The sequence below is a fragment of the Carassius gibelio genome, chromosome B5, assembly GCF_023724105.1.
Source record: "Carassius gibelio isolate Cgi1373 ecotype wild population from Czech Republic chromosome B5, carGib1.2-hapl.c, whole genome shotgun sequence".
Lineage (NCBI taxonomy): Eukaryota > Metazoa > Chordata > Actinopteri > Cypriniformes > Cyprinidae > Carassius > Carassius gibelio.
This window is the reverse complement of record NC_068400.1, coordinates 34,340,137-34,354,298: the sequence shown is the minus strand read 5'-3', so window position 1 is coordinate 34,354,298 and position 14,162 is coordinate 34,340,137. Positions and strand designations below refer to the sequence as shown.

General features: G+C 35.0%; 1 protein-coding gene across 2 annotated transcripts; it reads left to right on the top strand.

Annotated features, from left to right (window-relative positions):
• Positions 1-5,660: 5,660 nt before the first annotated feature.
• tescb (tescalcin b) lies at positions 5,661-13,512 on the top strand. Of its 2 annotated transcripts, XM_052555915.1 has the most exons (9): positions 5,661-5,948; positions 6,797-6,866; positions 8,647-8,727; positions 9,417-9,556; positions 9,681-9,742; positions 9,861-9,968; positions 10,641-10,688; positions 10,900-10,989; positions 12,858-13,512. In XM_052555915.1, exons 1-8 carry the CDS (start codon positions 5,885-5,887, stop codon positions 10,987-10,989), a joined length of 663 nt encoding a protein of 220 aa, XP_052411875.1. In that variant the 5' UTR covers positions 5,661-5,884; the 3' UTR covers positions 12,858-13,512. The 2 variants fall into 2 exon arrangements, with proteins under 2 accessions (XP_052411875.1, XP_052411874.1); XM_052555914.1 differs by lacking the exon at positions 12,858-13,512 and having other exon boundaries at positions 5,671-5,948; positions 10,900-12,602.
• Positions 13,513-14,162: the final 650 nt, after the last annotated feature.

Genomic DNA, 14,162 nt, shown 5'->3' with positions numbered 1-14,162 from the left:
AATGCCCAGATTAAAACAGAGCATGAGTTTCCCTTTTCTGATATCAAGCAGTTATCATCAGGGCCCAGATTTAAAGGTTGCATACATTACATTCAGCATTAACGGGATAGTTGTCCCAAAAGTAAGAATTCTGTCTTTAATTTCTTACCCTCACATTATTCAAAACCTGTAAGACCTTTGTTCATCTTTGGAACAGATATGAATATATTTTTGATGAAATCCAAGGGCTTTCTGATCCTGCATATGCAACTAATATGTTCAAGGCCCAGAAAGGTAGAAAGGACATCAGTGGTTCAACCTTAATTTTATGATGCTACAAGAATATTTTTTTAGTGCAAAAAAAAGCACATGAGGCTTCTGCATGCATGGTACTCTAGTGGACTAATACAGTATTTGCCAGAGAATTATTCAATATATTAATAGAGTTGGACATTATTATTTTTAAATAGTTTGTGCAAATGAAATCTGTTTTTGTCCTCTTTGAATGCTTTGTAGGAAGGTATGATGGAATACATAGGTCGATACGTAAAGACCCTCTCATGAGCTTTGAAACATAACGCTGTTTTGCGAAGAAGTAGGATGTCTGTTTGAAGGTGCAAAACATTTCTTTTCTTTGGACTGTGGCTTTGCACTAAAGCTCAAGGACATGTTGTCCACTCCTATTGGCTAAAAGTTGACATAACTGACAATGAAAGAAGGCAGCTCTCTTTTTCCCGAATAATAACAAAGCTTCAAATAAAAACAATTCCAATTTTTAGATGTTGCATACCTAGCTTGGGCTGACAGTTCAAATAGTGGAGGTCATGGCACAATTCTGTGCCTTCAGTACACTTTTATGGTGATTTAATTGAAGATACTTGCTTTTAATGAAAGCACCATCATGAGAACGTGAGGACACGCTGCCTGTTTGGCATGCAGAGGAGGAGCTCTAAGAGGAAAGTCTGACAGAGTGTCAGAGAGCTGCCTCTAGCTCTCAGACAACAGCTGCTCTGAATGAGAGGGCGTCCTGGGGGTACTGAGACACAGACAGTGACTCTCTCCGCTGGTGGGGGCGGCCGAAGCGTGAGGAGCATCAGAAGTTGGCCTAGAGCCAGAGCCGGGATTTGCACTGGAATTATTCCATTTGTTTACCCTGTAATTCCTTAAACTAATAGTAATGTTTGTTCTTTAATGTGGGTTATACTTGTCTTGAAAGTTGTTTATGCAGAAACTGCATGTGAACTCTGTTATTGGTAGCAGGTTTGTTGGTTAATACTAACATTAGAGGCACTAGGCAAAATAGTTTAATAGTGAAAAGTTATTGAAAGCACTAGACAAGGGATATCACTAACAATGTTTACTCTGTAAAAAGGAAATCTGTGAAATTTACAGTTAAATAATGTTTGATAGATTTAACTTAAAAACATGTATAATGTTAATATACAAACCTATTGAAGCACGAAAATGTGTTTTGACATCAACAGCTGGTAATAAAAAAAGCCACATTATGAATCAAAGCTCATCACAGATTTTCCACAAGCTTAAGTAAATAGTACAAAGTACACACAAATGCAAAACACCATCATGATAACACACAGTGTTAAAATAATACAATAAAAAATATTTAACAACACATTATGTAACAAACCCTGATGTGCAAAACTGAAGAAACTGTTATTTTAATGAAAATAATTTTGGGAATGCCAATTTATGGTTCATCGCTGTAAATGACAAGATGTCTCATGTTTTTCACTTCCAAATCTTGTAAATTGAACCGTATTTTATTGTAAAAAAAATAAATAAAACAAAATTAACCAATAAATAGGTTTTGTTGTAGAATTTTTACAGTATTTTACCTTTAAATGTAAAATAATTTTCTTCTGGTGTTCATGCAAGACCAAATAGTTTCTTGTGATTTAAATAAATGAGATTCAAATCTAGCAAAGGTTTGCTGTAAATAAAGAATTAATGGTCAACATTTTGCATCAGAACATTCCCTTCATTCTCATGCATCACCAGTATTATTTAAATGAGCCACCTTAACTATTATGTTTCAACTAGCACTACATTGTAATTTATAATATTTCCTTATTGCCTTTAACACAGATTGTACCAGTTGTAGTTAATCTATTAAGATCTGCGTTTTAAATTCTATACCAGCACTAGTCAACAAATAAAAATGAAATTCTAGTCTTGCCATGTCATGTAGGTGTTATGTGAACCAGTATTGATCTTCTGCAAAAAATATTTAGCTCATCACTGACAATGTCTCTGCAGGAAATGTGGATCTGGTGGCAGCTGCATTCAAAATGTCCTAGAGCTATAGTGATCTATTCCAAAAGACTTCATGTGGCTTATCTGGAAATTGAAAACAGAAAAAATCAACCTGAGGCCTATAATTAGTTTTATGTAAATTATTAACATTAAAATATCTGAAGGATTTTTACTCGGATTCTGTTGCTGTTCCAGACCATGTTAGGCTTCTCCAGAATGACAGATCTTCAATGCATTGGAAGAAGTAACTCAGAGAAGATACAACCACTTGCTCTGGTTTTTGCTGTTGTGTGTGCTGTCTCAAGTGGACGTAAATGTGCAGCTCAGACCAGGTCAAGGCTGGTTTTAAGTGTTTTTACCGACTGTTCTCCACACTTTGGATTTAAACTGGGTCAGACTGTCAGCTTTATTTTAAGCTCTCATAATGTTTAAGCTCAGTTGGATTCATATGTGACCCTGGACCACAAAACCAGTCATAAGTAGCATGGGTATATTTGTAGCAATAGCCAACTTTACATTTTATGGGTCAAAATGATAATTTTTTCTTTAATACCAAAATCAATAAGATATTAAAGATCATGTTCCATGGAGATATTTTGTAAATGTCCTACTGTAAATATATTTAAACTTATTTAAACAATTTTCTCAATATTAAGATTTTTTATTTTTATTTTTTTGTCAGATGTAATATTATTATTGTAATATTGGTTGTCTCTACTAAAAGGTAACAGAAAAAGCACTGAAATAATCATGATTAATCTGTTTCTGTTTATATGTTTTGCAAAACAAAATCTTTAAGTACTCCCTGGATCAGTAAGTAGCCAATGAATGTTTGGCAGTTACTGCTCCACAACCACACAAGGCCAGAAATGCATGCGAACACAAGTCATTTTAAAGTTTTATTGGTTTATTCCGTCATTGTCCGTTTTATTGGTATTTGATATACATTATGCGCCTTCAAAGTGAAAAAGTGTGCTATCTACTGGCCAACATATTTATGGGTTGATGTCATGATCTTTACTGCCATCGTGTGGTGGATTGATACATAACGAAATTAAATTTAATGAAATGTATTACTTTTGTACTCCTTTTCAGCCATAGTAGGCTTTAATATCAATTCTATGAAATCTAAATCGAGTCCTGTAGACAAAGTAGCTTTACAAATAGAGGTATTTAGCATAAAGTTACTACCTAAAGTATAGACTACCTTAGCTCATACCTTGCCTTAATAATTTGTACTGGAAAAATATTTTTAGTATTTTTGTCTTGTTTTCCGCTATTAAAAATATCTAAAGATTCTTAAATCATGATATATTTACTAGAGAAAAAATGCAATGGGTAAAAAAAAAAAAAAAAAAAAAAAATATTTCTTGCATTAACTTTTGATATATTTTTCAGACAACAAGATTTAAAATGTTAAGTCATTTTTAAGAATGTTTAGATATTTGTTCTGGAAAGCCAGACAAATTAGTTAATGGGTTTCTCTATCTTTTTAGTGGTTAATTTCGTGCTAATTGCCTAAAGCTAAATACAAAATAAAAATAAAAAAAAAATGTCATCAGTGTTAAGGACTGAAATGGAACACTGCCTAAGGTGGGACAATTGTAGCTATAAGTCGCACCTGAGTATAAGTCGCATCAGTCCAAAAATACGTCATGATGTGGAAAAAAACATATGTAAGTTGCACTGGACTGTAAGTCGCATTTATTTAGAACCAAGAGAAAACATTACAGTCTACAGCCGCGAGAGGGCGCTCTATGCTGCTCAGTGTAGGCTGCAGGAGGACTGAGCAGCATAGAGCTCCCTCTCGCGGCTATAGACGGTAATGTTTTCTCTTGGTTCATGTCTCTTAGTTCATTTCTCTTGATTCATGTCAAATTAATTTTGATAAATAAGTCGCACCTGACTATAAGTCCCAGGACCAGCCAAAGTATGAAAAAGTGTGACTTATAGTCCGGAAAATACGGTACACGAATGCCAGTGAATTCTGGGTTCTGGTAAATTAGATATTTTCATTCACAAATTAATTTTGTCTAACATAGTTTTACTGTAAATTAAGAAAATATCAAAGTTGCCATTTTGCAACTCTGTACCACAGTGGAATTGCAGTAATTTATTTCCCCATTGGGATATTTTATAGATAGTAGCATTAATAAAATTATCACAGTTATTTAATGATTTTTAAGTGTTTATTGTAGTATAGTTGTATTTATGTATAAATAACAAAATTATGTCTTCTTTTCAGAAAATGAATACAGCTATATTTTATGGAAAGGGCAATAGGGAGAGTGCAGAGTTGGCCTGTAATGGAGAAGAAAGGGAAGTGCAAATACCCTGGCTGCAGGGAGATCGTCCACATGAAGTGCAGCAAATGTGACTTACACCTTTGCATCACAGCTGAAAGGAACTGCTTTTTGCAGTTTCATGGGATGTCATGAAATGTGACATGAGTTGATTGAGACAGGTGCACATGGATGGACAGGGGAAAACCCACACTGAGGGCCAGCTGTGGCCTAATGGTTACAGACTTGGACTAGTTACCCGAAGGTCGTAACGATAGCCGCCTATCGTAATACCTGTATTTTATGTTTTCATGTTCTACATGGTATTAGTGCATATTTCAAGCTACCATGCGTTTACTTAACTTGTATAAAATACTTTCAAAAAGACTTGTTTTTGTTGTTGGAAACTTTGTGGATGTAAAACAATAAACAGTTGATGAATTTGATATGCATATATGGTACAAAAGCGCATTTTTTTGTCCGTATGCAAGCATTATTATAGTACTTTTAAGTACCATTTTGAAGGTTAAATGAAAGGAACCTACTTACTTTTGGTTTGCATGAGTTCCAAGTATAAAAATCTATCAATATCTAAAAGAAATATCAATTTAAATAGAAAAGATAATCATAATTTAATAGAAAAACTACATTTTTGGCCATTTTCTATTGATGTACACTGTTGCCATATGGCAACGTTTTCCTAAATACCCCCCCCCCCCCCCACCCCCCACCCCAATTTTTTTTTTCAAATACTTTTTTGGATTCGTATAATTGAAGCTATTTCATGTAATAAAAACTTTTACATAAAAATATTTCATGGTTAGAACATAATGCGTACCCGTTAAGCATATTATCGTTACAAAATAATATGTATATCTATTCCTTAGCTATTTTACAATCAGTTTATAAAAGGCTGCTTTTCTGTGGCCTTCTCAGAAATGTCAGTGTTTCATTTCTGTTTTCTAGAAAGCTGTAGCCTACTGCTGCTGCTGTCAGGGTGACATGTATTATGAATGAATGCTGCCGAGATGGCGCCGTTCGCTTCAGTCTTCATTGTTCATTATGTAGACACAATATTTGATCCTATTGTAATATCTGGTTTGGCCGTGATCAGCGATCAGAAACTGGATTAGCAAAGCAGGCGTCAATTCTTAGAACAGCGTTTGATGCAGAGGATGTTTATGCGGCGCTAGGACCCAGGGGACGTGTTCTCATTTTCACAAGTCACAATGCAATTTGCATGCGTTTGTTCTGCAAGGCAAACACTGGCGCATGAGTGAAACCTAAACCCCCGGAAGATCGAGGAACAGACTCGCAGACAAACTTACTGGTGTTGTATCAATATCGTGATGGGTAGCTTCCAGTCTTTACCGGATGACCATCCATATCGAACCCTGTCACAGAAGACAGGCTGTGAGTATAACTATTACGAAGGGTTTATATGTAATCTAATTAATAGCCCGTTACTTAATATCTGACAAACGCAGCAACATTTACACAGGAACTGTGTAGTGATATAAATCATTTAGTGACATGTCGGAAATAACTATATCTTCTTTTCACATCTTTTGTAATTTACAGCTCAGAGCTACTGTACTGCATATTTAGTTTAATAAGCCTACCTGTTGGAAAACTCTCCAGTAGGCTAATGTTGATATACCGGTATTTTGTTATTAGCATTCATAATTGTTTATGTGTAGCCTACATAGGAAGACAAAACTGTAAATTCAGAAAATATCAAATTTTTAATGTTTATGGATGCTTAGATTGATACCTCTATACTGCAGACCCAAAATATGGAATTAAACCACAAAATGTGTAGGCTACCCTAAAAATATGCAGCCATTCATTGTTTACACACTATTGTTGTTCCAAAGCCATATGACAAATGGAGATATTTTCTGGCAGCCTCAATGACCTCTCAATCACCACTCACTTTAATCTTCTTCCATGTAAGTGAACAATGACTGATGCTACCTGTCTCTAAAATCACCCTTGTGCTCTACAGAAGAAATAAAGTCATATGGGTTTGGAGCAAAATGAGGGTGATGAAATAATGACAGAACTTTGTATTTTGGTTGACTGATCTCTTGAAGTACATGTGATCTCATGTGATCATTCATAATTCAGTTAGGGGAGTCAGTCAGATAACAGCTACGTGTGTGTGGTGTCTTGAAGTTTTAGCAGTTGTGTTAACTTCACACATAGTGCATGGTGCCATCTGGTAAGTCATCACCTCCATTATTTTCATTCTCTTTCAGTTTCACTGGAGCAGATCGCAATTCTCCACAATCGTTTTAAGCAGCTCAGCCAAAATGAGGAAACATTACGGTAATCTCCAAGTAGTAGTTGTGTGTGGGGGAAGCATTCTGCAGAGTGTTGCAACAGAATGATTGTTCAACATGTCTTTCAAGAAAAAAAAAACAAAAAAACGTTTTGCTGGTATTAACTATTAGAAAATTTTGAATTAAATTATTATTTAATTGTTTATGAATTAGAAACAAATTAGTATGTCGTAGAAAAGTTCATTTATTTCAGTAATTCAACTTAAATTGTGAAACTTGTGTAATAAATCAACTCAATGCACACTGACTGAAGTAGTTAAAGTCTTTAGTTCTTTTAATTGTGATAATGTTGGCTCACATTTAACAAAATCTCAACAAATTAGAATACCTCATAAGACCAATAAAAACATTTTTTAGTGAATTGTTGGCCTTCTGGTATGTTCATTTATTCTACATGTACTCAATACTTGGTAGGGGCTCCTTTTGCTTTAATTACTGTCTCAATTCTGCGTGGCATGGAGGTGATCAGTTTGTGGCACTGCTGAGGTGGTCTGGAAGCCCAGGTTTCTTTGACAGTGGCCTTCAGCTTATCTGCATTTTTTGGTCTCTTGTTTCTCATCTTCCTCTTGACAAAGAGAGATTCTCTTTGGGGTTCAGGTCTGGTGAGTTTGCTGGCCAGTCAAGCACACCAGCACAATGGTCATTTAACCAACTTTTGGTGCTTTTGGCAGTGTGGGCAAGTGTGGGCAAATCAGCATCTTAAAAAAGTTGGTCTTCAAAAGGAAGCATAAAGTGCTCCAAAATCTCTTGGTTAACGGGTGCAGTGACTTTGTTTTTCAAAAAAACACTATGGACCAACACCAGCAGATGACATTGCACTGCAAATCATCACAGACTGTGGAAACTTAACACTGGACTTCAAGCAACTTGGGCTATGAGCTTCTCCATTCTTCCTCCAGACTCTAGGACCTTGGTTTCCAAATGAAATACAAAACTTGCTGTCATCTGAAAAGAGGACTTTGGACCACTGAACAACAGTCCAGTTCTTCTCCTTAGCCCAGGTAATATGTCTCTGACATTGTCTGTGGTTCAGGAGTGGCTTAAGAGGAATGCGACAACTGTAGCCAAATTTCTTTGACACTTCTGTCTGCCTTGATCCCATCCTTCAGTCTATTCTTTGTGAAGTTCACTCAAATTATTGAATCAATTTTGCTTGACAATTCTCATAAGGCTGCGGTTCTCTCAGTTGGTTGTGTATCTTTTTCTTCCACACTTTTTCCTTCAACTCAACTTTCTGTTGACATGCTTGGATACAGCACTCTGTGAACAGCCAGCTTCTTTAGCAATGAACGTTTGTGTCTTACTCTCCTTGTGAAGGGTGTCAGTGATTGTCTTCTGAAATGTCGGATCAGCAGTCTTCCCCATGATTGTGTAGCCTAGTGAACCAAACTGAGAGACCATTTTGAAGGCTTGGGGAACCTTTGCAGGTGTTTTGAGTTGATTAGCTGATTGGCACGTCACCATATTCTAATTTGTTTAGATTTTGTTAAATGTGAGCGAAAATCATCACAATTAAAAGAACCAAAGACTTAAACTACTTCAGTCTGTGTGCATTGATTTTTATTTTATTTACACAAGTTCCACAATCTGAGTTGAATTACAGAAAATAAATCAACTTTTCCACAACATGTACTTGATTCATGTTTCTGCCTAGGTGGTTTGCTTGGTTATACAACATATATTCATACATAACAGGACATACAGTACAAAGCATAATGCCTGTCATTTACTTATCAAACCTAATTGTTTTGTGTGCTCATCTAAAGGAGAGATGACCTTCAAACAATACAAGACCTGGAAAGCAACCCAATTCGGTACGAGATTATAGAAGCTTTCTTCGATAAAAGGTTTGTGCTTATTTGTATTTCTATATATGTTTGGTGTTAACAGTGACAAGAGTTATGTATTGTTTGAAATGACCTCCTACTGCCTCCGAATTCGAGATTGCCTTTGAGTAATATGTCACATTTTTGAAGTTTAATTAGAAACATCACAAATATCAGTGGCACTGTCTTCATTCAAAACAGATGTTAATCAGCACCTTAATAATAAAGGGAAGTATTTTGACACAAAAGCCAAAGGTGGCTTTTGTGGTTCTGTTCCTTTGAGAAGTAACTTTTAACGGCATTGTATAAAATTATATTTATATATATATATATATATATATATATATATATATATATATATATTTATATTTATATATTATTATATATAAATATAAATATATTATTATTATCAATAATTTTTCATGCCCAATAATTTTTATATAATTTTCTTATATAACTAATTGTAATAGACTGACTGAATAAATTCTTTAAAAAAAATCATCTACATCTTCCTTATAAATAAATATTTAAATTTGCAATATGTAGATCTGCATGCTACAACATTGTGTAGTTTTTTAAGCGTGTGTTTCTTCCAAGGGTCAAAATCATCTGCAAACCTGTAGATTAATATTAAAGTTTAATATTTAGGTTTCAGCAAAGCTGTTGATGTAGAGCAATAACACATTACTATCCCCACTTGTTCTTCACAGGAACTTCCAGAAAGATGATGTGGGATCTGTGGATGAAATTGGTTTTGAGGAATTCCTTACAGTCATGTCGTACTTCAGAGCACCAGCCCATAATATCACAGAGGAGCAGAAAGAAGAAATGAGAAGAGCCAAACTGCGCTGTAAGGGCATGCAGAAATGAAATTCAAAACATTCTCTGGAAACTAAGATACTTGGAGATAAAATACCAGTCAACTGAGCCATAAAGTCACAACAGAATTGATAAAGTACTCTCTTTCTTTATAGTCTTGTTCAACATGCATGACACCGACAATGATGGAACCATAACACTGGAGGAATACAGACATGTAAGAAATTACCAATTTTTGTGAAATTAAATCTATCTTTTATAAAATATGTGTACATGTGGGTAGTTCATGATTATCTCCACAGATTATCAGAAGTGTTGTGGTCTCTCTTCTCTAGGTTGTAGAGGAGTTGTTGTCCCGTAGTGGAGCTCTTGGAAGAGAGACAGCTAAGGGCATTGCAGATGCTGCAATGCTGGAGGTTGCCAGTATCTCAGTAGGCCCTATGGTATGTTATTTAGAGGCTTTATCACCAACATTTCATGGAGAAAGTATATCAATATTAATTCAATATATCTGTAAAGTTAAGAATGTATAAGAATTTTTCAGGTTTTTGAGTTCAGTAAAATAATAATAAAAACCATTCATCTAAATGATGCCACATGAAGCCCTTTTTGTTAAGTGAGTGACCTGGGATGTTCTAGGTTTCTCCTTTTTGTATTTTGAGAATTGGAGAAATTCATTCGTCCATTTATTCATTTGATATATAATTAACATAGGAAATTATTATCTCCTTGATTGTATGTCACCATATGGAAGAATTTATCCCTAAAGTATTGAAGTCTTTACACACAGACACACACACACACACACGCACACACACACATGTTTGTTTTTGTGAAAAGTGGGGACACCCCATATTCTATGGCCCTAATTCTAACCCTAACCCTCACAGGAAACTGCATTTTTACTTTCTCAAAAAACTCATTCTGTATGATTTCTAAGCGTTTTATAAAATGTATAAAATGGAGACATGGGTAATGTCCTCCTAAGTCACCCTCTCCTTGTAATACTTGTGTCATACCCATGTCATTATTCAGAGTTGTGTCCTGATATATCACAAAAACATGCCAACACACACACACTTGCTAATTTGTCTGTATGCTTGTTTTTTTTTCAGGCACCTGATGAGTTCTATGAAGGAATAACATTTGAGCATTTTTTGAAGGTTTGTCAATTTGTTTCTTATTTATATGCACAAGCCATATGGTCATATGGCCATTTAGCATTTGCCTATTTTATAAGGCAAATATTATGTTTTTCATTGCTTTAAACATTATCACATACAACATGTGTAAACATAAGAAGTTGTATAATTTGATCATGTAAGACTTGCTTTACTGATATAACACTCTCTTTCTTGGTTTCCTGCTCAACAGATTCTTAAAGGAATTGAAATTGAGACGAGAATGCACATTCACTTCTTAAACATGGACACAACTGTTTTTTGCAAGCATCATTCTGTCTAGGTACTGCCTGTAATGTATATTTTCCAGTAAAATAAGCACTTTATTAGCTGAGGCTGGTTTAGAATAGTTTGGATAGATCTCTAGTTCTATGAACTATTTGTAGGATGCGCAGAGTGTGTATTTCACAAAGGTTGAAAAGCAATAAGAACAGTGTGCATTGATATTTGAAACTCCTTGTTTTGCATGCACATATCACACAATTATGGTACTATAAAATTAAAACTATGCAGGCATGTATTCATTTATTTTACTTGTTTTTTTTTTTATTAATTTTATTATCTCTTTATTCTAAAATAACCAATTATTCTAAAATAACCAATTATTCTAAAATAACCAATTATTCTAAAATAACCTACCCTACTATACAATACTATAACCGAATGCAATTGTAATATATTTTCACAGAAATAATAATCCTGAATAGAGTAATCATATTATTGACACTGTGACATAGCAATAGCAATATGTGCAATTTAATTAAAACAATACTTGAATCTAGTCTCAAAAAAGAACTGCAGTTACTCCTATCAACCAGCAGATATCGCTAATGTCACAGCTTTGTTCATGTGTGTCGCTATAGAAATACTCAGGTACTTGTACAACCAATAAGCATGTTTCAGCACGTCTTGCAAGGGCAATTAGAAGTGTATCAATAAACATTACATTACAAACAATACAAAATTAATTAATGACACTATGATAATGATAATGTCTAATTGCTAATGGACACCAAAGAATTCAATTAATATCAGCAGCAGAGACACAGGGCAAATTCCAGTCAGCTTTTTTGCGCCCTTGGAGAGCACTTCATGAAGGGGACGCCATTTGTAGGGAATTTCCAAACAAAAGTGAACAACTGAATCCCTTCGCCAAGTGCCTTTCCAGAAGTCCGTTAGCGAAGGGACCATGCGATGGTCACTTCACTGACGTGATTTCAGTTTGTGATCGTGTGATCTTCAGTTAGGATATCTTGCAATGCTTTTTAAGGCAAAGTTGTTGTTAATTTAGACCTCACATACAAATGTAAGTATAATATGCTTATTAAATTTAACTTTATTTTAATACAAAATATTTTTCGTCAGTAATATTAAGATGGTAGTGTAAACAAGTTACATTTGAAGAAGCTTAATAGTAAATAAGACACAATTAGAGAATATTTGAATAAAATAATAAAATAATTGTCCAGCTAACATTTGGTCAGTCATTCCATTCGCCAAGGGAGTTTGAAACACTTACATGAGACAGTAATGGCCTATACCCTTCAAAAAAACACATTTCATAGGCTCTGCCCTTCGAAGGGAGTAGGGCATAGGGATGATCCCTTCTGTTTGGAGTTCGCCCATAGAGCTGAAGTTGTGCTTTGTTAGCACTTATAAATAGCACATGGATGGTACAGATGTAGGTTAAGAAATAAACTGTGTAAAGCATTTTATTTGCAAAAATGAAACTGGCATTTACTCTGTGAAAGTGCAAAAATATCTCAAAATGAATGAATGTTTCTTCTGTTAACCTTAAAAAGGAAAAAACAAAAAGACTGTATATGCACCCACTGTGTATTGAAACAACTTGCAACTTGCATTTACCACAATAAAACGGTATCTTGAAACGCTGAAGATTTTTTGTAATGCACTGCTGTTTTTTTCCCCTGACAATTCAAAGCATTTCTCAGATTTCTTCAGTATTTGACGGTAAAAAGACTATGATCACTTTCATATTTCATGTGAAAGTGTCAAGTGAGGTTGCCAGCGCTAGACAGGAAAGAAGTTCTCACACAAGCACCTGTTTTGATTGTATGTTATTTGATTAGGGGGTCTTCCCCACCACAAGCTGCCTCTGAAAAGCTGTGACACACTACCCTCTTTTTTCAGTTTCATGAAAAGATGTGCCACTCCCTTGGTTTGCTAGTAAGCTGGCACCACTACAAAACCCCCATCTGTGCTTCTACAGAAGTCAGCATTCAGACATCAGGAAGTTTGATGCAGCATCTCATATCAAACATCACCGGGTTGTTTGCTACAGATGTTTTGCAGCTTCAGGACAGACGTTTCCAGGGCCATTCAGCTGCTAGAGATCATTATGAACAACATGCTGATTAAAGGGGTTTAAAAACTCCTGCCATTAGGTTTAGAACTAGTGGAAAAACTCTCTGGATTATGTAATTTAAGAGTTTAGTGGATCTGCATGATAAGTAAGAAGGCAGGACAGCCCAGACAAAACGTAGACACTGGCGATTTCTCAGATTTACACTGTGCATAGTTTTTGGTATGCACAGAGCACTTGTATTTTTAGGCTTCTGAATAAAGATTGCTTACCAAACAGAGGGATACATCTTAGTGGGTCCACGTCCTTCCTAGTCCAGATCGTCTGAGGCTTAGGCTAGTGTTTCACAAAATTAGATGCTTAAATAAGATGGACTGGTGCATGGCTACATCATAAAGGTTCCTCCCCTGTGCTTATGGTGTGAAAATACTATTAAAATTGTCATTTGAAAAATACTTTATAATAAAAATCTTTTTACAGTGAATGACGATACTCTGTGGTCTCCCAGTGGTTTACATTATGTACAGTTTAGCTTTTTCCCCTTATTTTTTTCCCCTATTTGTTTTTTAAATAAAATTCCCAATAATTTTATTAAAAAAATTTTTGTCTTGCATTAATGACATTTTAGCAGGATTCAGTGGAACTGCTATCCTTTTGATATGTAGTGTCCTGGGAAGGACCTCCACTGATTCAGTATGACAATGCATCTAAATATTTAATTGAGATAAGTGTAAAATACATTGCTTTTTGGGGGTTGGGTGCTGATATAGCATTTTTTTTCTTGTCCCTGTTTTCCTGAAAAAACGTTGCCATGCACAACTTGACCTATAATGAATCTTCCTACTTCTATTTTAACAGAAGCGTGTGACTAGGGCAAAGTGCCTAAGATGGCTTTTTTTTTTACTAAAATCACCCACTCACAACATCTAATTAATAAATCAGCCAATACATTTATCATTATTTATTGATACCATGTGTCTCTATTGGTTATGTAGTTTTGCATGTTGTTTAGTGTGATATGGTGCTATGATGTTACTATCGTGCTATGATTTTGATGTTATTTAAAGTGTCAGCAATATACTAAATGGAAAGAAAGGAAGAAGCACTTTTGAATGCCCATGTGTGCAACTTTG